General features: G+C 39.1%; 1 protein-coding gene across 9 annotated transcripts in view; it reads left to right on the forward strand.

The window, feature by feature from the left end:
• The window catches only part of MEF2A (myocyte enhancer factor 2A), an 87994-nt gene extending 67807 nt beyond the window's left edge, over positions 1-20187 (forward strand). For 6 of the 9 annotated variants that reach the window (XM_080607252.1, XM_080607253.1, XM_080607251.1 and 3 more), the window contains exons 7-11: positions 4924-5114; positions 6695-6718; positions 10306-10432; positions 15436-15562; positions 16064-20187. In XM_080607252.1, the coding sequence (XP_080463378.1) occupies positions 4924-5114; positions 6695-6718; positions 10306-10432; positions 15436-15562; positions 16064-16424 (830 nt within the window). In that variant the 3' untranslated portion in view covers positions 16425-20187. The remainder of the gene's footprint in view (positions 1-4923; positions 5115-6694; positions 6719-10305; positions 10433-15435; positions 15563-16063) is intronic. The other 3 variants (XM_080607254.1, XM_080607255.1, XM_080607257.1) reach the window with 1 other exon arrangement.
• Positions 20188-20859: the final 672 nt, after the last annotated feature.

Here is a 20859-nt window from a genome sequence, read left to right on the forward strand (position 1 = left end):
AATCTTATATATTAGATATTTTAAAATCTTATGCTGCTGTTGAAGGTATACTTTACTTGTAACTGGTGTTATCTGAAGTATTATTCTTTAAAGATCTGTGCAAATACATTTATTCTACCTTCCTTGAGGTGTTACAATAAAGTTTTTCCAAAGGTAGCAGAGAACTAGGCTTTTTGAAATTATTGTACAGCTGGCAGTGATTTCTATGCAAAGCTGCAAATCGTATGAACTGCAACTGTAGGTTGGTTTTTCCCCTTAAAGGTATCATACTCAGAAATGCAATTAAATGGAGCATAATGCACATAGAAATGCTACTGTTATATTTAGTTTCAAAACTCCTCCTAACTAGCCCTAACTACCTCCCCTCCAAGGTCCTACATGTAAACATTTTTCTTAAATAGATTTTATCTGGTCTTCTATATGCATTGTGATTTGGCTTATTGCAAACTGTTTTCAGTTTGCTCCTAATCGTGTGCCTTTTGTCAGATTACATGATGTCATTTGCATAAATATTTATTTGCTACCGTTTTCATTTTTGCTTAGCCTTATATCGCTTAGCTCCTTGCCCATGATTATTTTTCAGAACTGTGTGCAACCATTTAGTTTTTCCAAAGGTGAATGACAAAAAAAAAAAGATTAATGGCATCAATGACTATAATTTATTCCTTGAGTAGTAATAAGAACATGCAGTACTTTCCAGCCACGTGTGTTCATTGTTTCAGCTGATGCGATTTATACAGTGAAATATGAGTCTGGCTCATGTAATTGAAAGCTGCATCTTGGACTGTAGGACAATAAATGAGATTAAGCTGTGTTACGTTTCTGAAGGCAGGGTATACAGTTGTTGAAATAGCTGGGTTTTAAAATTTAGCTTCAGAAAATTATTTCAAAATTAGTCACTGACTAAGCAAGAAGGGGGCTGATGTCCATTGGCAATGCTTATTATCATAAAAATCTACTTGAGTTATTTTAATCTTTGTTTAAAATGATTCATATAATTTAGTTTATCATCTTTGCCTTGGTTTCATTTTTCCAAATACGTGTTTTGAAAATGCTTTTGTGGCTGTGCTTAAAAAACTCGGAGTTAAATAAAACTGTTGTGGTGGAAGTGAAAACAGTAGTCTTAATTTACACTTGCACAGGATTTAATATTCTGTTTCCATTTTTCAGTTTCGTGATGTTTTTAAAACATAAAATAATTGTATTTGGGGGAAGATGTATGGTAGGTGTGGTGGATACAGTTTCTGTATTATACAGCATAGTAAGTAGAATTTATGGGGTTATTAAAGCCTCAGTTTGGCAAGCTGCCTAACAATTGCATCATCCTGTAATCATTATCTTTTTCTGGCTCCTGACCTTACTCGAAGAAATGCCATGCTTTTAGTTATCCTTTCACTCTTAACTTGTAATCTTTAACAGGAGAAAATGCTTTAAATTTCCTATTAAATATTAATATTCTACAGTCTTACTGCAGCCACAGCATCTGGTTCTTCAAATAATAGATATATATACTTCAGCAGTTCTTAAAAATAAGATACTTAGAACATCCAGCAAAATGCTTCTGTTAGATCAATACCCCTACAACTGTACACTTTTGACATTTTTTATCCCATTCTTAATAAATATTTTTTCTAAACACTCATACTCTGTTTTTAAAAAGTGCTCTGGCTTTTGACAGAACAAATGCTTGACTCTGCCCTGCTGCCGAATGGTATTGCCCAGAGAAGGCAATGGCAAGGAGTTTGTTGTTTTTGACAGCACCAATAAAAGCATGAAATGTTTCTGAAGGATTGGCAGAGCCTTGTAATAAGGGTTGCAGGAAATGACTGTATTGGGTGTGGAAGAAAGACACTGTCCAGATTTAACACATGAGCTACCGAAATACTTGAAAACAGAGGACAGGAAATGGTATCAGAGGAGAGGCGAAAATGTGATACAGAAGTCCATTGTTTCTAAGAAGTGTTATTGTTCTCAAGTTTCAAATACAACGCAGACACTGCAGCATTGGCATGTAAAAGTCCTGACAGCCTAGCGAGCAGTAAAATGCTATTTATTATTAGTTGAAAGCACCAACTTTCCTTTGTTATTACGGTAAGGGCTTTAAATATACTGTAATTTTGATAAAATGGTGGACACTGTAACAGTTTGTCAGACTTGTATAGATATTGTTTTCAAATAATTTCTGCTCCTTTGCATCTTTTTCCTTATTCACTTCTTCTCTGTCCATTGTGTGAGATCTGCCTTGCAATGTGATGCTGTGTAGGCTCTTCATAATTAATGTGTGTGTTCATTTACAGCGGATGGGTATGGATACACACCTATCTAACAAAGCTGTCTCGCACTTTCAGGAATCTTAAGGCACAGCACAGAACTTGGTTTCTTTTTCGGTTGTTTTTTCTGTGTGACCTGGAGTGTGTGCACTCTCTCCCTCCGTTATAATTGCCCTGTCTCCATACTTGTTCTGCACACTCTTTTGCTTCATTTTTCTGTCCTAGCCACATAAATCAACCCAGACACCTGCAGTAGTGATTTGGAAATAAACCAGTTCTGTGTAGATTGTTTCTGTGTGTGTGTGGTTCGTTCTTTTTTTTTCTTTTTTTTTTTTTTTTTTTGCCCGGAGCTCCTGCAAATCTCTTCTAACCCATGACAAAAAGTTACCAATTTTCTCCTAGCACTGAAGTGTATATTTAGCTCCATTATGTATTCTCCACTCCAAGCAAACTTTCCATCCACTTTAGCTGAATTTTATCGCTAACATAAAGCATCCCAATAAATTCTGCTGTTTTTCGTTGAAGAATGTAGACACTTTAACCATGAAAGATGTTTTTGCTGTGGTTTTTAAGGAAGAACACTGCCACAAAAAGCTTTTTCTTTCTGCTGTCACTGTATCCTTTCTTTCCTGCCTGACTTCTGAGTAAAATGGTAGAATTCTCAGAATACTGATTCCCATATCTCCCATACAAGTCCTTCAGGAAAATATTAAATTATAAGAACTTGTTCTTGCTCTGTTTCCCTTGAAAAACAAGGGACATATCTGATCATTCATGTGTGGCCAGGCTTCTGGCACAGTAACAAATTCACAGAGCAAGCGGGTCCGTAATTCGAAATCCAAACTGGAAAGTTGTGAATTTTCTGCTCATCCATATGTGAACAAGAATTCTGTGGTTGTAAATTTCAGTACACTCCATCCATGTACAGTTTTTTCTTGCAAAATATTTAGCAACGACTTGGTTTCCAAAAGACCTTTATAAAACTCCATAGAACATCTCCAGATCAGCATGAGGGATTTGTTATTCTTATATCAATCTTTGCTTTTTCACATGCTAAATTTATAAAATAATATATAGGATTCTACTCAGAGTGGGGAGGGAACAGATGAGGACTGCATTTGGCAGTTCCCCCACCGTGTAACAAAGATAATTAATAGAAGAGACTCCTTCATTAGCCTCCTGGAGAGTTCACACCGAGGTTCTCACTATACCTTAGCTTAGGATCTTACCCATACCAGTCACCTGCCTTGAGCGTTGTGCTCTCCTACTGATGCATGTTCTTCGTTCCTGCTAAGCGTTTAAAGGCATTAGAAATTTTACCAAAGAAGGTAGAATGTGACACTGACAACTTTCTCATTTTAATTGCTTTTAGATTAACATGTACTTAATGTAATAAAATTGGATTGGGCACAGGGGCCTATTCAAATTAGAATAATAATACAAAATTCATGCCAGTATGGCGCTACAGGCTATTAGAAGAGAATTTCCCACACAGTGAACTTTGTGTAACAGAATTTCCCCTGAATTGTGACTAAAGGCCACTTTCAGTACTGGAATATTAGTGTAACCATAATTTTATCATGAATTGTATTTATGTATATGCACACACAAGTTCTGTAGTGTGAAGCATAGTGTTCCCTGTTGGAATATCCCGTTGCTTAACGACTTTTTTTCATTTGAAGCTGAATAAGCTGCAAGCGTTTAAGGAGTTGTTGCTATAAATCTGATAAAATCATTAGAATGTGGCTTAAAGAAAAATCTGATAAACGAATTCCAGGTAACACGATGGGTGCTTTTTTCAGTTCAGGAAATGGCGTGCTATGCGCTTAGTTGTTTTAGCACTGCGTTACTTTCTTCTGATCTGAACATAAGCTAAGGCCTGTGTTTTTGAGCAAATTCAGGTTTTGGAGATTTCAGTGCTCTGCTCAGGATTTGTAGGATTGGGCTTGCCTAATTTTCCTTGGGAATGAGTATTGGGAGTAAGGGAGACAAAGGCCTGTGCAAAATAAATCAGTGGACATAAATGACATGTATATCTGTTTCCAGGGCTTGGCACGAATTCAAAGGGAAGGGATTTGTTCTCCTTACTGTTGCTAAATATAATGACCAGACGGTATATATTTTTGAGACTTGAAATTGATTTTGTTGTTGAATACATACTGGAGTCCTGCAGATCTTAAAGATATTCGAAGCATCCATTTTAGAAACAGAGGCTTCAGGAGCTGACTTTTTATTCTCAGAGGCCACAACATGATAATGTTTGTGTTCTGTGTGGGGTGGCGGTAGGGATGAGGTGGGGTTGTGCAAAAGCACACGCTTTCCTGCAAGCTCAGCCTGGAGAAACTTAAAAGGGAGAAACAACAACAACAAAAAAACAACAAATGTTATTGGAAAAAGTTTTGTCAGTATGCTTTTCTCAGCATTTAAGCTGCCACAGTGTGCCCTTAAGGTGATACTGCCTTTATATATTGATCTTGTGGTGAAAGTGGTTTTTGTCTGGTTATTCTATACTGTTCCTCTTGGAGAAGTTAATAATTATTTTAACGAAAGAAATAGTACATAATTTGTACACACACCAAAAATTTCTGTTGCAGCTTCTCTCGAGACACGTTTATCCTGAGGTACATTTGTTTTTTCTCTTTTCCTCTTTCAGGAAATGGGTTTGTGAATTCTCGAGCTTCGCCAAGCCTACTCGGAACTACTGGCGGTGGGAATGGCTTAGGGAAAGTCATGCCTACAAAGTCTCCACCTCCACCTGGAGGAGGTAACCTTGGAATGAACAATCGCAAACCAGACCTCCGTGTTGTCATCCCACCCTCCAGCAAGGGTATGATGCCGCCATTGGTAAGTTAAAACATTTGTTCTGTAGGTGGCTTTCTTTAGGGTAGGGTAAAAACAAAGTGGTCTGCACAGGGAGACACTATCTCATCTGCTTGCCATGAGTTACAGTAATAGAAAAGCCTTTTTTTAAAGCAAAAAATAGCAATCTGACCTAAAAGCGGTTAGAGTGCAAACCCAGAGACATAGATTGGGATTTTATTTTGATGTCTCACTGACTGGGAACGGAGAACTTTGCTGGTTTGGAGGATGTGGGTTTTAACAAGGATTATGCATTATTCTGTGCAGGAGTAGCTGTTTTTATTGGTAATGTAAATGCTATTAACGTGCCCCTAAGCACACTTGCACCTCTTTTTACTGGGTGGTAATGTTTGTGGGATGTAAAGTGTACCTTCAATGGTAATGATGGTCTGAGAGAAACTCTTGTGTGGTGTGACGTGCTGGAATGCAACTTGCGTTGCATAGTGTCCTGTGTTGGGTGTCCTGTCTTCAGTGAGCACACAAAAGAGTAATGAGGATCACGTTCAGTGCCTATTTGTGTGCTTTTCAATGCTACTATGCAGTTTGGCATGTTGGTAATAATGTTTGTTCAGCCTCGGTTTAGCATAGCACACAAGTTTCGTGTCAGGCGTGAGGCAACCACAGCACTGAGGCCAGAACAGGTCTGTCAGGAAGAGTTGCTCTGTTTTTCCTTTAATTTGGTTGACCAAATCCTTTGGCCTTACTCTTTCCCTGTCACGTAGAAATCTGAGACATCTATGTGCATATTCTCTGTTTTCTGTGTATGGAGGAATGAACCATAACCAGGAGGAGCAGGATATAAACAATAAGAATACTCTCTGAATAATTTGTGTTTGTTTTTAAGATACCACAAGTGCTTACATTTGTTACTGGCATTCATGATGAATAATACGACGTGAATCCAAGTAACAAAAGTTACAATTATCCTCAGAGTAATGATTCATCAAGCTTTAGGGTTTATTTTATTTTTTCAGGAATGCTGAAGTGTAGAAAACATAGGAAATACACTGGCTGTTTTTTAAAGTGGAGAATATTTTTTAAAATTAATTAGAAATAGATACAAGAAGAGCATCTTGTTAATGCAGTTCTAGTGTAAGTAGTGTACAGTACCTACTTACTGTTGTCAAGAACAACTTAAAATTCAATTTATTTTTTGTCTTTCTGGGGAAATGGGAAGGAGATTTCAGAGTAGAGATGCTGGGATGGCATTACGATTATATATGAAAAATATTTTTTTACTTAGCTGAATATGCATTGCATCAGTCCAGCCAGAAACTGCTGTGTTACATATCTGTGTATGATGTCCATGTGTGGTTGTGTCCCTGTTTTTATGAAGCTCTTTCTGCACTGATTTGTCAAAGTGTTTTTTCAATACATCTTTTATTAAGTGACTTAAGTTGCATACCGTATTGTAACTTGTAGTAGTATTATTTACAGATTCAGGTGGCAAATTCACATTATTAATTAAATAAAAATCCAGATGCACAAACGTGACTTTCTCTTTCATTTTTGAAAGCAATGCTATTTTTAGTAACTCTGTTATCCCTCTTGTTTGCTGAGTACAGTCGGAGGAGGATGAATTGGAGTTGGTGAGTTTGGGCTCCTGTTTGATGAGAGAGAGCAAGATGCTGAAAACTTCTTTTACTACAGTTCTTCTAAACTGTAGTTTCATTAAATATTTTAAAGAATTCCAGTGTTCCCTTGCTAGCAGACTGAAATACGTTTGTTTGATCAAACTCAAAACCTGACCAATTCAAGTTGAATACGCATCCAAAGTCCAGCATTTTCTATTTGTAAACTTCCTTTTTTTCTGAAATAATTTCTGTTTTTCTTGGAGGGAACATTGGAAAAGAGCCTTACAGAGTAACTGTCCATGTGTATAGGATGTTTAATGGTCTTTATTATTGTTGTTTGTAAAATAAATAACCACTTATTCCCTAAATTATTGAAATATTTTTAGAAAGTGGCTTCACTCATGAAGTTCTTCAGATAGTAACACAAGCCATGTATTACTTATTTTCATGGAGATTACATCATTGCTGGTGAGGTCACCTTTTTGGAGTTCGGAATTATTTCATCCTGCGTGAGATTATCAAACCACAGGGGTGTTCCCTGTTTACTGAAAGGAGTAGAGAATTGCAAAATGAATTATTCTACCTTTTTTCCAGTGGAAAGATTCTGTTTTTGAAAGGAAACTCTTGGGATCCGTGTTTTTCTTTCTTTTTTTTTTTTTTCCAAAAGGTTTTAACATTTGGCATTCTGTCTGGAAAATAACGTAAGGCTGAAATAATTCATAACTTATTTTTAGAGCAATTTGCAAATTGTTTAGCTGCCGTAGCACGAACCATGCAGAAGGTGCTGCAACAGAGTGCAATTGTAAAGATAGACAAAGAATTCTGCAGATTGTATACCTTGATGCGGTTTTGAACATGGACCTGTTGCTAATATGAGGCTCTAATTGCATGAAAGCATGGACAATGTAGTGACTTGCATACACTTCTTAATAAATGCATGCTGTTGGTTGATTTTTACCTTAAACGTGAGCAATAGACTTAAGAAAGCAAGGAGAAATGATTTTTGAAATGTAGTATTGAAGTCTTTAAGGTTTATCGGAATGACTTGCTAATTGAGCAGTTCCAAACAGCTGTCATGCACATCCTCGCTTCTATAGAGCAACGTCCGGTTTCCAGGGCAAGAAATAGAGCTTTAGGTCAACATAGGAACACTTAATCAAGCAGCGTTGCATACATGTCAGAAATTGGAATTATTCAAAAGCAGTTGAATTAAGGCATTGCTACCAGCTAAAGCTGCCGTGCTCTGCCCTGTGAAATGCCGAGACGTGGTGGAGAGGGGCCGAGGTGCGGGTTCTGCGTGCAGCGTGGGCCCTCTAGTGGCTCTCAGGTGGGCTCCGCTGCTAGGGGAGAGGCACACAAAGGAAAGCCAGTAATGCCTTCCTTAAAGGCTCTTAAACATGGCAAAGCAATCCGAAGTATACCTGTAATCTTGCTTATTATGCTCATTTCTGATGCTAAATTTAGCGCTAGACAGCAGTTCCAAATCGTGGCTGTGAGCGCTCGTTCTGTGCGGTTGGAACCGAGCACAGAAGACGAAAACCAGAGATAGCACCGGTAGCGTAGCAGGAAACGAAGGTATCCAGCTCTTCCTGTTCCTGCTATTATTTGCACCAGCTTAAAAAAAAATTCTGAAGGCTGTCACAAGTCTTCAATTGGCTGACTCCCAGGTACAACAAATAGTAGGTACTTCTCGGTGTCCTTGCTTGACTGAGTGTTCAGGAATTCTATTTAGAAATAAACCACCTTTATTAGCCACTCAAAATAAATAAATAAATAAAAATCCCAAGGGGAAATCCTTTGGTCTGGATTGTTTCCCAGTATACTCCTAACTTTTCCATTATACTGTAATCCCAACTTTATAGGCTGCCATCCAAGAAAGCTTTGGAAAAAGGTCAATTCCTGACAGACAGAAATCTGCTCTAATAACATACCTTTCTGCCAGAGCAACTCGGGCTAGTGGAGATTTTCAGAAGTACATAAGTGATTTAGAAGGATAAATTGCACAGAAGATCAGTGGGACTTTCTTTGTGACTTTTGGGCTTTGAAATCTGGGACCTGTGAAGCAGAGTGGGTACATCTGCTGAACAAATGCCGAAGTCTTACCGGGCCCAGAGGTGGACTTTCTGCAGCGTCCAGACAAAACAGATCAGAAGGTGGTAGCCAGTGGAAGATTTTAATCTTCCACTTTAATCTACCATTTTAATATGGTAGCTGTGGTGTGGTTTTTTTTTTTTTTTAAACCGGAAGGATAAAAGCCGGGGATTGATAGCCCTCAATTCATCTTCATAAGTTTTAGCTTAAATTTGAATAGAGCCATGTTTCTGTACCTGCTCATCCCATTATTATAAAGAGAATTGTGAGTTTTAATGCTGCTCACTCTCTCAAGATCAGAGTAGAGGAAAAAAAAAAAAAAGGTACTGCAGATACTGAAGTGCTCATATGCCTGTCCTAAATGAGAACAAGTCCTAGCAGCTTCATTCTTTTAAAGCTAGGAAATGAAATTCCACCAAAGAGATGAAAAAACGCTGTGCTTACAGCAAATACTTTTTTTCAGGGAGGCTTGCTTTAAAAGCATATTAAGCAATTTGAAATCTAGCTCCCTTAATCAAGAGTGCTTCTTTGAGAATGTAGAAATACAGAGAGTAGAGAAAGGGACACTAAGCCTTCTGTAGGTAAGGGTAAGCATCTCGTTTAAAAATCAAAACGTGGCATTGCTGCACTTGAAGTTGCCTCCACGAAGAGCGGCACGTTCTGTGACAGAGCAGCTTTTCTGTCTGGTGGTATTCAGCGCAATGTTTAATGTAAGGTTTTTGAAACAGCAAATTTAGTTGAAGAGCTTAATTTGAGTGATATGTTTGCTACAGATGTTCATTGCAGTATGTGGCAAAGACAGACTCTTCACGCCTACAGTTAGAACAGATAATCTGAGACAATGTAGTTCAGCTGTTTTTCCTGTCAAAAAGCATAGTTGCTCAGTGTGAAGTCAAATGTCATTTGCTTTGAAAGGGATCTGCTTTATAACAAGTACTTTACCAGCTTCTCAGGAACCATGGGAACGGCAGGATTATTTTATCACCGAGATCTTATCAACAGAAATGTATCAGATCTCCTTTCAGGACAGGTGTAGTCAGCACAGTGTCAAAGCTGGCAGCCAAAATTTGAAAATCTGATAACCAACTGGAAAGTGGGAGTCTCTTTTCAAATGGAACTGCACCTCGCCATCTGCATTCAATCCTCTTTAAAAATATGGCTTAAAACTCTTTAAATCACTTAAGAACTTCTGAGAATTGTTGTGCATATCACTAAGAAATTGCATTTATTTATGTCCTACAACTCAAATTAACACTGATGAAATTTGCATGCACAGAAGGGGGACCACTGAGTCTTAATTTTTAATTTCTGTTAGCCAAGATAATTTTTGGTTGAGTCTTGAAATGTTTTGGTTTGTTTAGAAAATTTATCCTGATAAAAAGTACGTGTTCTTTACTGAAATAGAAAGCAAAGAAACACATTTTAATCAAATGCTATTTTTATATTAGCACATAGTTTTCCATTGTTCTAACTGATATCTCACAAGACATGTTATTTTTAATCATTTATAGAATACCCAAAGGATAAGTAGTTCTCAGTCTACACAGCCTCTTGCTACCCCTGTGGTGTCTGTGACAACTCCAAGCTTGCCTCCGCAGGGACTGGTGTATTCGGCCATGCCTACTGCCTACAACACTGGTAAGCATTGTTTTTACTAAGTGACTTGATTTGTCAGATGTACAAGGGTTTCGTGATTCATAAGCCCAGAAAATTTGCATTTCTGTGACATTTCACTTGATTTTCCTCTTCAGTTCAAATGAAGGCTTTTATTCAAAAAAAAAAAAAAAAAGAGCTTTCAGCATGTAAAATGTGTAAATGTTGAAACTTACAGCCGGAAGAAGCTTTCAGTAAGGTTGCACCCAGCTGAACGCGGGAAGAGACACAACGAAATGCATTGCTTTATAGCAGTAGTATTCAAGCTATCCATCTGAACTGAAATGCCTCACGTTGAAGTGGTAGCTGATACTTCAGAGCATACTGTCCCTTGCATTCTGCTCCGCTGAATTCCAGCGGCACAAGGGAATCAGATTCTATGGGGACTTTCAGTTTACAAAAAGCCCAGCTGTAGAAAACCCAACCCGGGCCTCTTCCTCTTCAGTAATTTTATCTAAAGTGAGGTGGGGAGTTGCTGGAGGGTATTGTCAGCATTTCACCACTGGGAGTCTCTTAAGGATCCAAAGGACTTTAAAACTAATTTTACCCAAAGTGTGAAGCAAAGAATTTGATAATATGAGTGGTAATTGGTTTGTCCATTTCAAAAGCAGTTGAGGATATGGTGCCTCCATACCAATGGTGTTAACTTTGACTTGGATCTTAAGGTTCTGTATTTGTTACAGACCCTGCATGCAACAGGTAAAGACATTTTTTGTAATCGTTTCCTTGGAAAGGAAATACGCCTATACCCTTGGTGGTGTACGGTTGATTACTGCTGGTCTGTGATGCAGACCTGATGCGGGTCTGTGATGTTTAATTTCCAAATGCACTTGCAGAGAAATTATATTGCAGATAATTATCAATAAATTTTTCTGAGTTAAAATAGCTGTTGGTTAAAAGCGAGAAGGAAAACAAAGGAAATAAGTGCCCGGTTCACTGTTCTTTTTAAGTGAAGTCTAATTAAGACATTGAAATGTAAATTTCACTTGGCTTTTCTCTGAAAATCACTGCGTGTCTGTCATCTCTGAACTTTGGATATTTGGTTTAATCTTATTCCTGACCACCATGTAGTCCTGTTGTTCCTCCCAAAACTATTAATTTTGCTATTTACTTTATGTTATATACCCCAAGTAGAGTTAAAGTCCAGTCGTGGTAAATACTCTGCAAGTAAGTGTGTAAAATGTGTTTTGTTGATGACATAGTCTTATGCAACAAAAATTCTGAAAGGAGACTTCTGGCATTAACTGTGTGAGCACTCTTCGTGAGCAGAGACTTGAAGCAGTCTTCAAAGCTCAGCTTTGTGAAACTAAAAACCAGGAGAGGCAGTGTATGAAGTGTTTTAAAATTAAGATTAAGCATTTTTTTTAAATGCAGCAATATCGTTTTTGAGAGGGTACGTGTGAAGTTGTTTCATGAGCTGTCACATGTTCTTGTGGGTTGGTACTTCAGATCTTTTTTTTTTTTTAAGGATGTGGTGGGATATAAAGCCCAAGAGGGCACAGTAGGAAACGAAGAATAACCTTGTGCAAAGGCCAAGACAAATCCAAAAAACTTTATTGAATGTTTGTAGAAAATAGCTAGAACTTGAGTTAAACAGAGCTTTCACAATTTTGTTTGTTTTCTGCAAGGAAGGACACCATCAGGAGTCTGTAATTTTAAAAGATGGAATAGATCGAGTAGCCATCCCTTCATAATCATTTTCCCAGCAAAAACGTTGGATCTTATACATTCTGTCCACTTTTTTAGCTTTAAAAGTCTCCACTGTGTTTTTTTAGTTTATACTTGTAGCCATCTACCAGCTAAGCAGCTCAAATCTCTTTTGGTCCTTTTTCCCCTCTCTCTGCAACGGTATTAATGCGCTCATGAGCAGACATTATCGCACTTTCTGCATTGCTTTGGCCTCAGGGGCACTGCCCCGAGCACTTACTGGCATGCATGAGGTTTGCAGCTGGAGAGGGACTGTTTACTCCTCAGCAATAGTAAATATTTATGCTGCGGTAGCACCCAACTAAATTGTTAAACATGAATGCAAATAATTGCTGCCCTGAGGGGGGTTCAAGTCCGCAGAACTGAACGAAGAAGAAGATGGTTGCAGTAACAGCGTAACGAGTGGAGAATTGTGTGTAGTGACTTATTCCAAATTATAAACTCCATGAATTTGCTGGACACACAGATTTTGTTTTGATTCTTGCTACCAAGAGCGTTCATATATTGCCTTTAATTACTGTTCAAAATAAACAAGTAGCTCTGGTCCCTGTTCAGAGGACCCGCACTGTTTTGCTGGGCACCTAACAATTGCCATCATTCTCTCGTGCAGTATGGCACTGTCTGGGAAACGGTGCTGTGTGCGTCCCTCATCTGCAGTAACCTGTGAGCTGGTGGCTGAAACAGGCTCTTGGGATGAGAGGGGCTGTAGTCTGAGGCTCTGGAAGCAGCAAGGGCTATTGAAACCGGCTGTTATCGCTAGGGTATGATTTTAAAAACCAGTCCATTTCCTTTTGATAATGCTGCGTTTTGTGAAGCTTTTAGCCTTTGGCGTTTTTCAGACACTTCAGTGATGTTTCTGTTGGACTGAGCCTTTCAGGAGCCTTGCAAATAGAAATCTGACTTCGAAACCAAATTGTAATCTGGGCATCAGGGTGGTCACCGCTTCTGTAGCAACTGCGCTTCTGCACTTCTAAGGGCAAAGATAAAATTTAAATACATAAACAGTGGTTGTTTTTTTTTTTTTTTTTTCCCCTAGATTGAATTTTTTTTCCAGGGCTGGAAAGGATAGACTCAACTCTTAAATCATTAATTACAGTGTTTGTTATCAGTTTTGTACGGAGATACTATTCTATATCACTTGTTTTGCCAGAGAAATACTGTTTCTGCAGATTGCTGAAAAAAGGGCCACGAGAGGCTGCAGTCCTTGTTCTGACACAGGCTAGACTTTTTCTTCAGTTGCCAAAATACACAGAGATCATCAGCTCAGTAGCAACTTACACTTCAGCAGAGCATATCCAGCCATCATCTGAATTGTACTCCTGTGTTTGGTCAGTCACTTTGCAGACAGACTTCAAAGGTGTCTGACTGTTTGGGTCCCAGCAGTAAAGGTTTCCATCGCGCAGAAGGCACTCTGTCGTCACTTGTCCATCTTGCACCAAGGCACTTGTATAGAATTTGCTCTCCTGTTTTTACTGTTGGCAGATGTGTGATTATTGACAGAAATTAGAATGCAGATAATTTTGTAGCGGCACATGTAACCTTTGGAAAAGAGTCTCCTCTAGCCCTTGTCATCAGACACGCTCTGAAGCATCAGAACCTAATTGTCCATTACCACTAAAGCTATAATTATGAAGAAACAATAGATGGAAACAAAATTCCTGCAAACATTTTCTTCAAGTTTGCTCTTACAGAAACGGCTTTGGCACAGAACAGCACATCCATCTCAAGTGCTCACGTTGCCTACAGTTGCAGACTGGCACAGGTCTGGCAGCTCCGGAGGTTGAGTGGATGTCCTTGTGATTGGAAGGCAGACTTTTTTTTTTTTTTTTGCCTTGTAAAAGGCCAGGTCTGATTTTGTGCAGAAATAATTTTGAGCTTGTCCAAGAAGGAACCAAAGGGCAGCTTACATAGCTTTACCTGCTGGGGTGCAGCTGGGAGTCCCAAGGTCTTCACAAAGACTCCTGCAGCGATGTGTGTGCATCTCTGAAAAGTGCAGTGCGCCTCCTGGCACGGGGCTTCCCTTCCCTTACGGGGCATTGAAAGGGAAACCTAGGAACTGTCCACAGAAAACAAGTTGATGGATGGGAATGGGGAAGCTGTTCAAGAGAGAGAAATCGTAATGGTTTGGGCGTTTTAGGACAATGCAAGGACATACATTTTTAAACAATGAACAACCCTACTTAAGTGGAATTTTTGGTTAATCAGCGGGCAATGTAAAGTTTGGCTGCTGGCATTTTGTCTCTTTCTCTAGAGACCAGAAATTATTTTAAGGAAGCTATGTTACAAGATAATTAAAAGCAGAGAAGTGTTTTAAAACCTGAAAGAAAAGCAAGGGGTGATAATGATAAAATGAAAATAACTTCCCATGTGTGAACAAAAAGTGAGAACTGTCTAAGCATTACAGCATAGCCAAAACCAACATCCAGTCATTCACTGGTGATTAGGAGCATGTTGCTTTTCTATTACCCGTTTAAATTGTATTTCTAAATAATGATATTACGCCTTCAAAATAGAGGTTTCTTTTGTTTATTTGATACAGAGATGACAATTTAATCAGACATAAAATAACCAGTCTATTGTGGGAAGAGGGAGCACGTGGTGCTTTACAGTAGAGCTGCACAAATGACATGGAAGGGGTCGTTCAGGCTCCCGGTTGCAGTGCCTCCGGTTGTGCTGCCCCTGCCATCCACAGCCCTGCTGTGCCTGGCAGCCAGGCCGACAGCAGCACGCGCTGCTTCGCCCCTTGCTTTGGGTATGGGCTGTAGGGCGATGAACTGCTCCGCAACAGATGAGGCAGCCAGAAGGTATGCGCGCCTTGTCTGAGCAACTGCTGCCTCCCATCTGGAGCACGTTTTATCTAGAACTGAACCGCAGCCAGGATTTTCTTGGTGAGTTCAGTGCAAGAAACACCATTCCTTTCTCGTGACTTGGTTCTCCCCTTTTTGTTTCATTTTAAAAAAATCTTCAGAAATGCAAATACTTGTTGTACTCTTAAGATGTGTCTATATTGTGTGTGTGTGTGCGTGCATGAAAGCTGCAGCCGTGAGTTTAGAAGCATGTCCTTCTGAGATCCACATGAAGTTAGGAGGACTCTCTCTGGGTATCAGAGTTTTCACCTGCGAATGCCTTTGGGTCACTTGCCTTGTTGTTTTGGGTAGAAAGCCTTTATGTTCGTGTATGAGTGTATCCTATGCACTCACATATTTATGCGTGTGTGTTTATATATATATTATAAATAAACCTGTTAATTACTTTCTTGTTTCTTTGTTTTTCCCTCTTAGATTACTCCTTGACTAGTGCAGACCTGTCTGCCTTGCAGGGATTTAACTCCCCAGGAATGCTGTCCCTAGGGCAGGTATCTGCCTGGCAGCAGCACCACCTCGGTCCAGCAACCCTCAGCTCTCTTGTGTAAGTAAACGCGATGAGGTTACGGTACGGCATCCCGCTGGGCACTTCTGCTTTCAAGCTGATTTCTCTGCGCTGGGAAATACTTGGCACGAGACCACTTTGTTTCTGCTGCTGATGTGTTTGTTGCCTTTCAAGTTTGCCCATTGGCTGCAGGAGCAACGATGATTTCTGTTATTTATCCTTTCTGTCAGTTCAGTACTGAAGCTGACAAGCTGGGCCCCTCCAGGCCCATCTTTTTGCAGGAGAGTCACCTACGCAGTTAGCCTGAATGTTTGGAAACATGAGATATTTGTTTTTTAGCTTCTATAAGTGCACTTCAGACCTTTAACTGATGCTTTCTTTCAACTTTGTTTCTTCCCCTCAGTAAGCTGCGTTTATTTACGTGCTCATTTTGCGGGTGTTGAACCACAAGACAATGCCATCCCACAGACGCATGAATTGTCACTTTCTTTTCCTTTCTTGTGTTTTCTTATTTCTTCCTTTTGGTTTTCTTTTTCCCAGTACTGGCAGCCAGCTATCTCAGGGTTCAAATTTATCCATTAATACCAACCAAAACATCAACATAAAATCTGAACCAATTTCACCTCCCCGGGACCGTGTAACTCCCTCTGGGTTCCCGCAACAGCAGCAGCCACAACAACAACAACAGCAACAGCAGCAGCAGCAGCAGCAGTCGCGTCAGGAAATGGGTCGCTCTCCTGTTGACAGTCTCAGCAGCTCCAGCAGCTCTTACGACGGCAGCGACCGGGAAGACCCACGGAGCGATTTCCATTCACCTGTGGTGCTGGGAAGGCCACCAAATTCAGAAGATAGAGAGAGTCCATCGGTAAAACGAATGAGGATGGACACATGGGTGACATAAACTTGCAGTGTTGCCTCTTCAGTTTTGTGTTCTCAAAATGAACTGTCCTGACATATCTAAATTTATAAATAAGGACATGAAATAAGTATATTTATATGTATATACATACATGCATATATATATCTTCACATGCATATATATGTGCTAGTGTGTGTAGCATACACAAAATCATCAGGCACTTATTACAAACTTCTTGTATAGCTGCAGATGTCCCATGGTAAAATGTAACAGAACAATCCTATAGGTATTGATCTAGTCTGGCACTTACCTGGACTTGTTGTTTTAATAATATAACCTGTTTTGCAAAGAAACATTGTACCCGTATTATAATCCTACCACACTAGATTGCAGAAACCAAGAGGGCTCGCCTGTAGTAATGTCCCTGTGTGTTTTATTAAAGCTGTATGGTTACTTGTAGTTAAGAAATAATGCTTTGTAGCAGCAGAGCAGTAGAAAAGCAGGAAGAAGAAAGCAATACTGTACATAAAATGACCTTTATATTACCCAACCTGGCATGGGTCTCTATTGCAGAGGGTGCATGGAGAAGGGCTGATGCTAGAAAACATAAAAAACAAAAACCCTGTTTTGCACGTGCAAAAAAATAGTGTATTGGGTCAAAGAAGTGATTTTTTTAATGAGTGAAAGAGAGACATAGAGAACTCGCATGAAATATTCAGAAAATATTAGCCTAGAAAATAGAACATTAACAAAATAAAATTAATATATTAAGTTATAATTGGAATATGTTTGACAAATTTGTTTTTACGTTCATACCTTTGAAAAATATAGAAACGGATTTTAGCTCATGTATATTTTATATTAAAGAAAACAATACCCTAATGAATTGAAGACTATATATAAAGTTATATACAGTACTTTTGAACACATTCTGCTATGAATTATTTATATAAGCCAAAGCTGTATGTTGTAGCTTTTTTGTAGAGTATAGTTTTATCTTATTTTGACTTTCTAGTTTTTGCTTTCAAAGATGAAAAGGAAAAACTTGCAGGCGGAACCTTGGGGGAAAAATAAGCCATGAACACTTATATGTAAATTTAAATTTGAGCCAAACTCTTTGTGTATATAGCATCTTAAATATATTATCACCTTTGGTGTAAGTACCTATGTATTGTACGTTCACCAGATTAAAAAGTATATTTTTGTGGATTGACGCCAACTTGAAAAAGGCGAGGTCCTTATTAAGTAGAGTATTCACTGTTTAATATTTACTATTTTGTTAAATATACTGTACTTTCTTTGGATTTTAATTATTATTAATATTATTATCCAGATTTTTCAGAGGGTGTATAAAGGGGTTGTCCCCCTCACTGGTGGTGAATGTGTGCCGTTAAATTGTAATCTCTGTGCTGTATGGTTAAGCTTCATTATACATTTTATATATATGTATATAAATAGCAAAGTGGCAAAAAAAAAATCCGGTGTTAAGTTCATCCTGCATAAATATAAAAAATCTGTTACAACACATTTTAAGGCATCATTTTAAAACTGCCTCTTCTGAGGAGGAAAAAAAAACGGTGGAAAAAACTTGACCTAATTTCTTATGATAGGGAAATAACACATATCAGATGAGCACAAAAGGTTTTTTAAGTGGTAAGTGGTTTGGGATGAAAGCTCAGCTTTCAGAATTAAATGCGCTGTTCCTCTTTGCTGCTTCCATCCAATAGAGCAAGGAATCCAGAGGCCCGTGGTGTTGTCACAGCTGGTGAGGAGAAGTTTGGTTTGGGCTTGGATTCACCGTGTGGCGTTACCGAGGGGTTTGTACAGCCTAGGTGTGCTGTAAGGAGAAGGGTGAGGAGGGAAAGGGCAGTGCTGCCTGCCCTTGGCTTCTAGGCCCTGGGCAGGGCGGTGGGCGAGCGGTGGTGAAGGCTGGGTGTGAGCAGCAGCCGCAGGAGCCAAGAGCCTGGTGTCGCAGGCTGTGTGACCTGGCTGGGTGCGAGTGGTTTTGCGTTAGGGAGCGTTGTCGCCTTGTAGAAATCTGATTCCAGTTCTGTGCTGTGCATCTCATCTCCCTGTGCATGTGTTGTTTTGTACTGGGAACCACAGGGAGCAGGTATTAGTGAATCTCACTGCTGCGGGTAGTTCTGGGAGAAAAACTACAGTGCTGTGTTATTCCTGAAACCCCTTTAAAGTAATCCCTGTTATTTATAAAATAAAATTTGCCTTTTTTTTTTTCTTAATCACTCACTTGCTACTGTAAGAAAGAAGTATGAGAAATGAAAATCCGGTGTGGACAGCTATCTTGGCTGCTTGCTTTAATGTGTGATGGAAGAACAAAGTTAGGACGTACAGCTTCTAAAACCCACTGCGTGTTGTCATGGTAACCTCTGAAGTCGTACAGGTTTCAATTTGTTTCAGCCACTTAACTGTGGAAATCATTCTCCATTCGCTGCAGTTCGTTATCAGTTTGCAGAAGCCGACAGGAAAATGAGACCTTTTCTAACAGCAATTCAATTTCCAAAGTGACTGAATTCACTTACCACTACAGAGAACCTTTTAATGCTTTGAAAAGTTATGTGATTTTTTTTTTCATTATTTATGCACATCTATGAACTTTGCTGTACATCTGAGTGGGAGTTCTGCATTCACATTTACTGTCTATTTTCTTGTGTGCCTTATAAGATGGCTTTGCTGACTGTATCTCAATAGTCTTTATTTCTATGCAGGTTTTTAAACAGTAAGTACTATTGCTGTTTTCTTAAAGAAAAAAGCTACATAAGGGTTAGAGTTTGTATTGAAATTGCACCAGTGAATTTAAACAAACAAAATGGTTCTGAAGAACTGATCCTGGGACTGTTAACGTGTTGCCCAAACCCCTCCAACAGACTCGGCAGAACAAGTCTTTCACAGACCTCCTGTGTCAGTGGGAGAATTTCATGCCATTAAGTAAATGGGAATCCTGATTTTTAGTAACGAGTAATGAACTTTGGAACATACTTTTTTTAGGAATTGTAAAAAAAAAAAAATGTTTTATAAAAAGACATAGCACAGATATTTCAACAGTTGAAAAATACTTTTTTTAATTAAGTAAATATATTGAATGACATTGCAAGTGGATCCAATCCTAGTTTGAACCCATTCAAGTCTGAATGATTTAAGATTTTTATCTTCTATTGTGACAAATCACCTCTCCATCTTTGAGCTCTCACTGTAGTATTTAAAAATTCACATGTAATCAGGGATTCGTCAGATAAAAATGCTTTAGCCTTTCCTTTCACTTAAAGGACACTAATGCATCAGAAACTTGCGAATTACTGTGCGCACAAGAAATACATAGTAAATAAGGAACATAATAACTCCTAACAATTGATCATGGAAAGACGTTAAATTAGAATGTGAAAGAAAGACTTAACAAATGTAAACATTTAAATCTTAGTAGAAACTTTCTTCACTTTGCTGTGCAAGAGAACACTGCTTTGCTATATTTAAAATGGCTTTTTTAAAAGAGATTTATGTATTTGGTAAATGTTTGTAGTCAACAGTTCACAAAGAAGCTGTTCACGGTTTAATGATGATAAGCCGTTTGGCGGCACAAGCTGGACTTTGTTGCCATCCTTGAGACGAATCTTTTAAGAAAAAAATAAGTTAATCTCAATTTTTTCCCTGAATGTGTTGTTTTTTCTTCAATATACAATAAATATTCTAGTGAACTTTTTATCAAATGGTTAAGAAAAATGCTAGAGGTTGTTGTAAAATATTTGTATCCTGCATTCACTAAAGTAAAGATACTGGCTTTTACTGTGTACTCCAGCCTCTGTCGTATTTGCAGAGCACGGTGTTGTGTGACTTAGTGCGCTTCTCCTCCCTGTCCCCAGGATCTGAAATACTCATCAGCTTGCCTTGATGTACCGGTTTTAAGCTGCAGCCATAGGTAGTGCTTTTAATCAGTAGGAACTTAAGTTTTTTTGGCTACATGCACTTTACAGGCAAACTAAGAGCTGGATTGCTCTAAGCCACCTGCTACAAAATGCTTGCAGAACCTTAAATAAAAGCCCAAGGTAGAGTCAGCATCATGAGCCCAGGGCAAAAACTTACTGCCTGCCTCCCTCAGGGTCATGCTTCCTTTTGCTGCTGCAGCACCTGCTGCGCCCTGTTCTCCTGCACGCTGCAGCACTCAACACAGTGGGGTCCAGCACGGCTGTGGCTCTGGTCCTGGGTCTGCGTTCTGAAAGCAGAAGTAAGGCGGCAGCAGCAGCGCTGCCCTCACTGACTGCAGCGGGACATGGCCTAGAAAACAAATGGTTATATACGAGACAACACAATTAAAGGGTCCATTGCCAGGTGCTGGCTCCTGCAAGACCCAGCATACATACATACCCATAGAGCAGCTCCTGGTAACGGCAACAAACCACCACCAAAAAAAACAAAACACACACACACCAAAAAAAAAAAAAAAACACGCATAGTCTGGGGTGGT

The sequence above is a fragment of the Anser brachyrhynchus genome (genome assembly GCF_964034855.1).
Source record: "Anser brachyrhynchus genome assembly, chromosome: 11".
NCBI classification, from domain to species: domain Eukaryota; kingdom Metazoa; phylum Chordata; class Aves; order Anseriformes; family Anatidae; genus Anser; species Anser brachyrhynchus.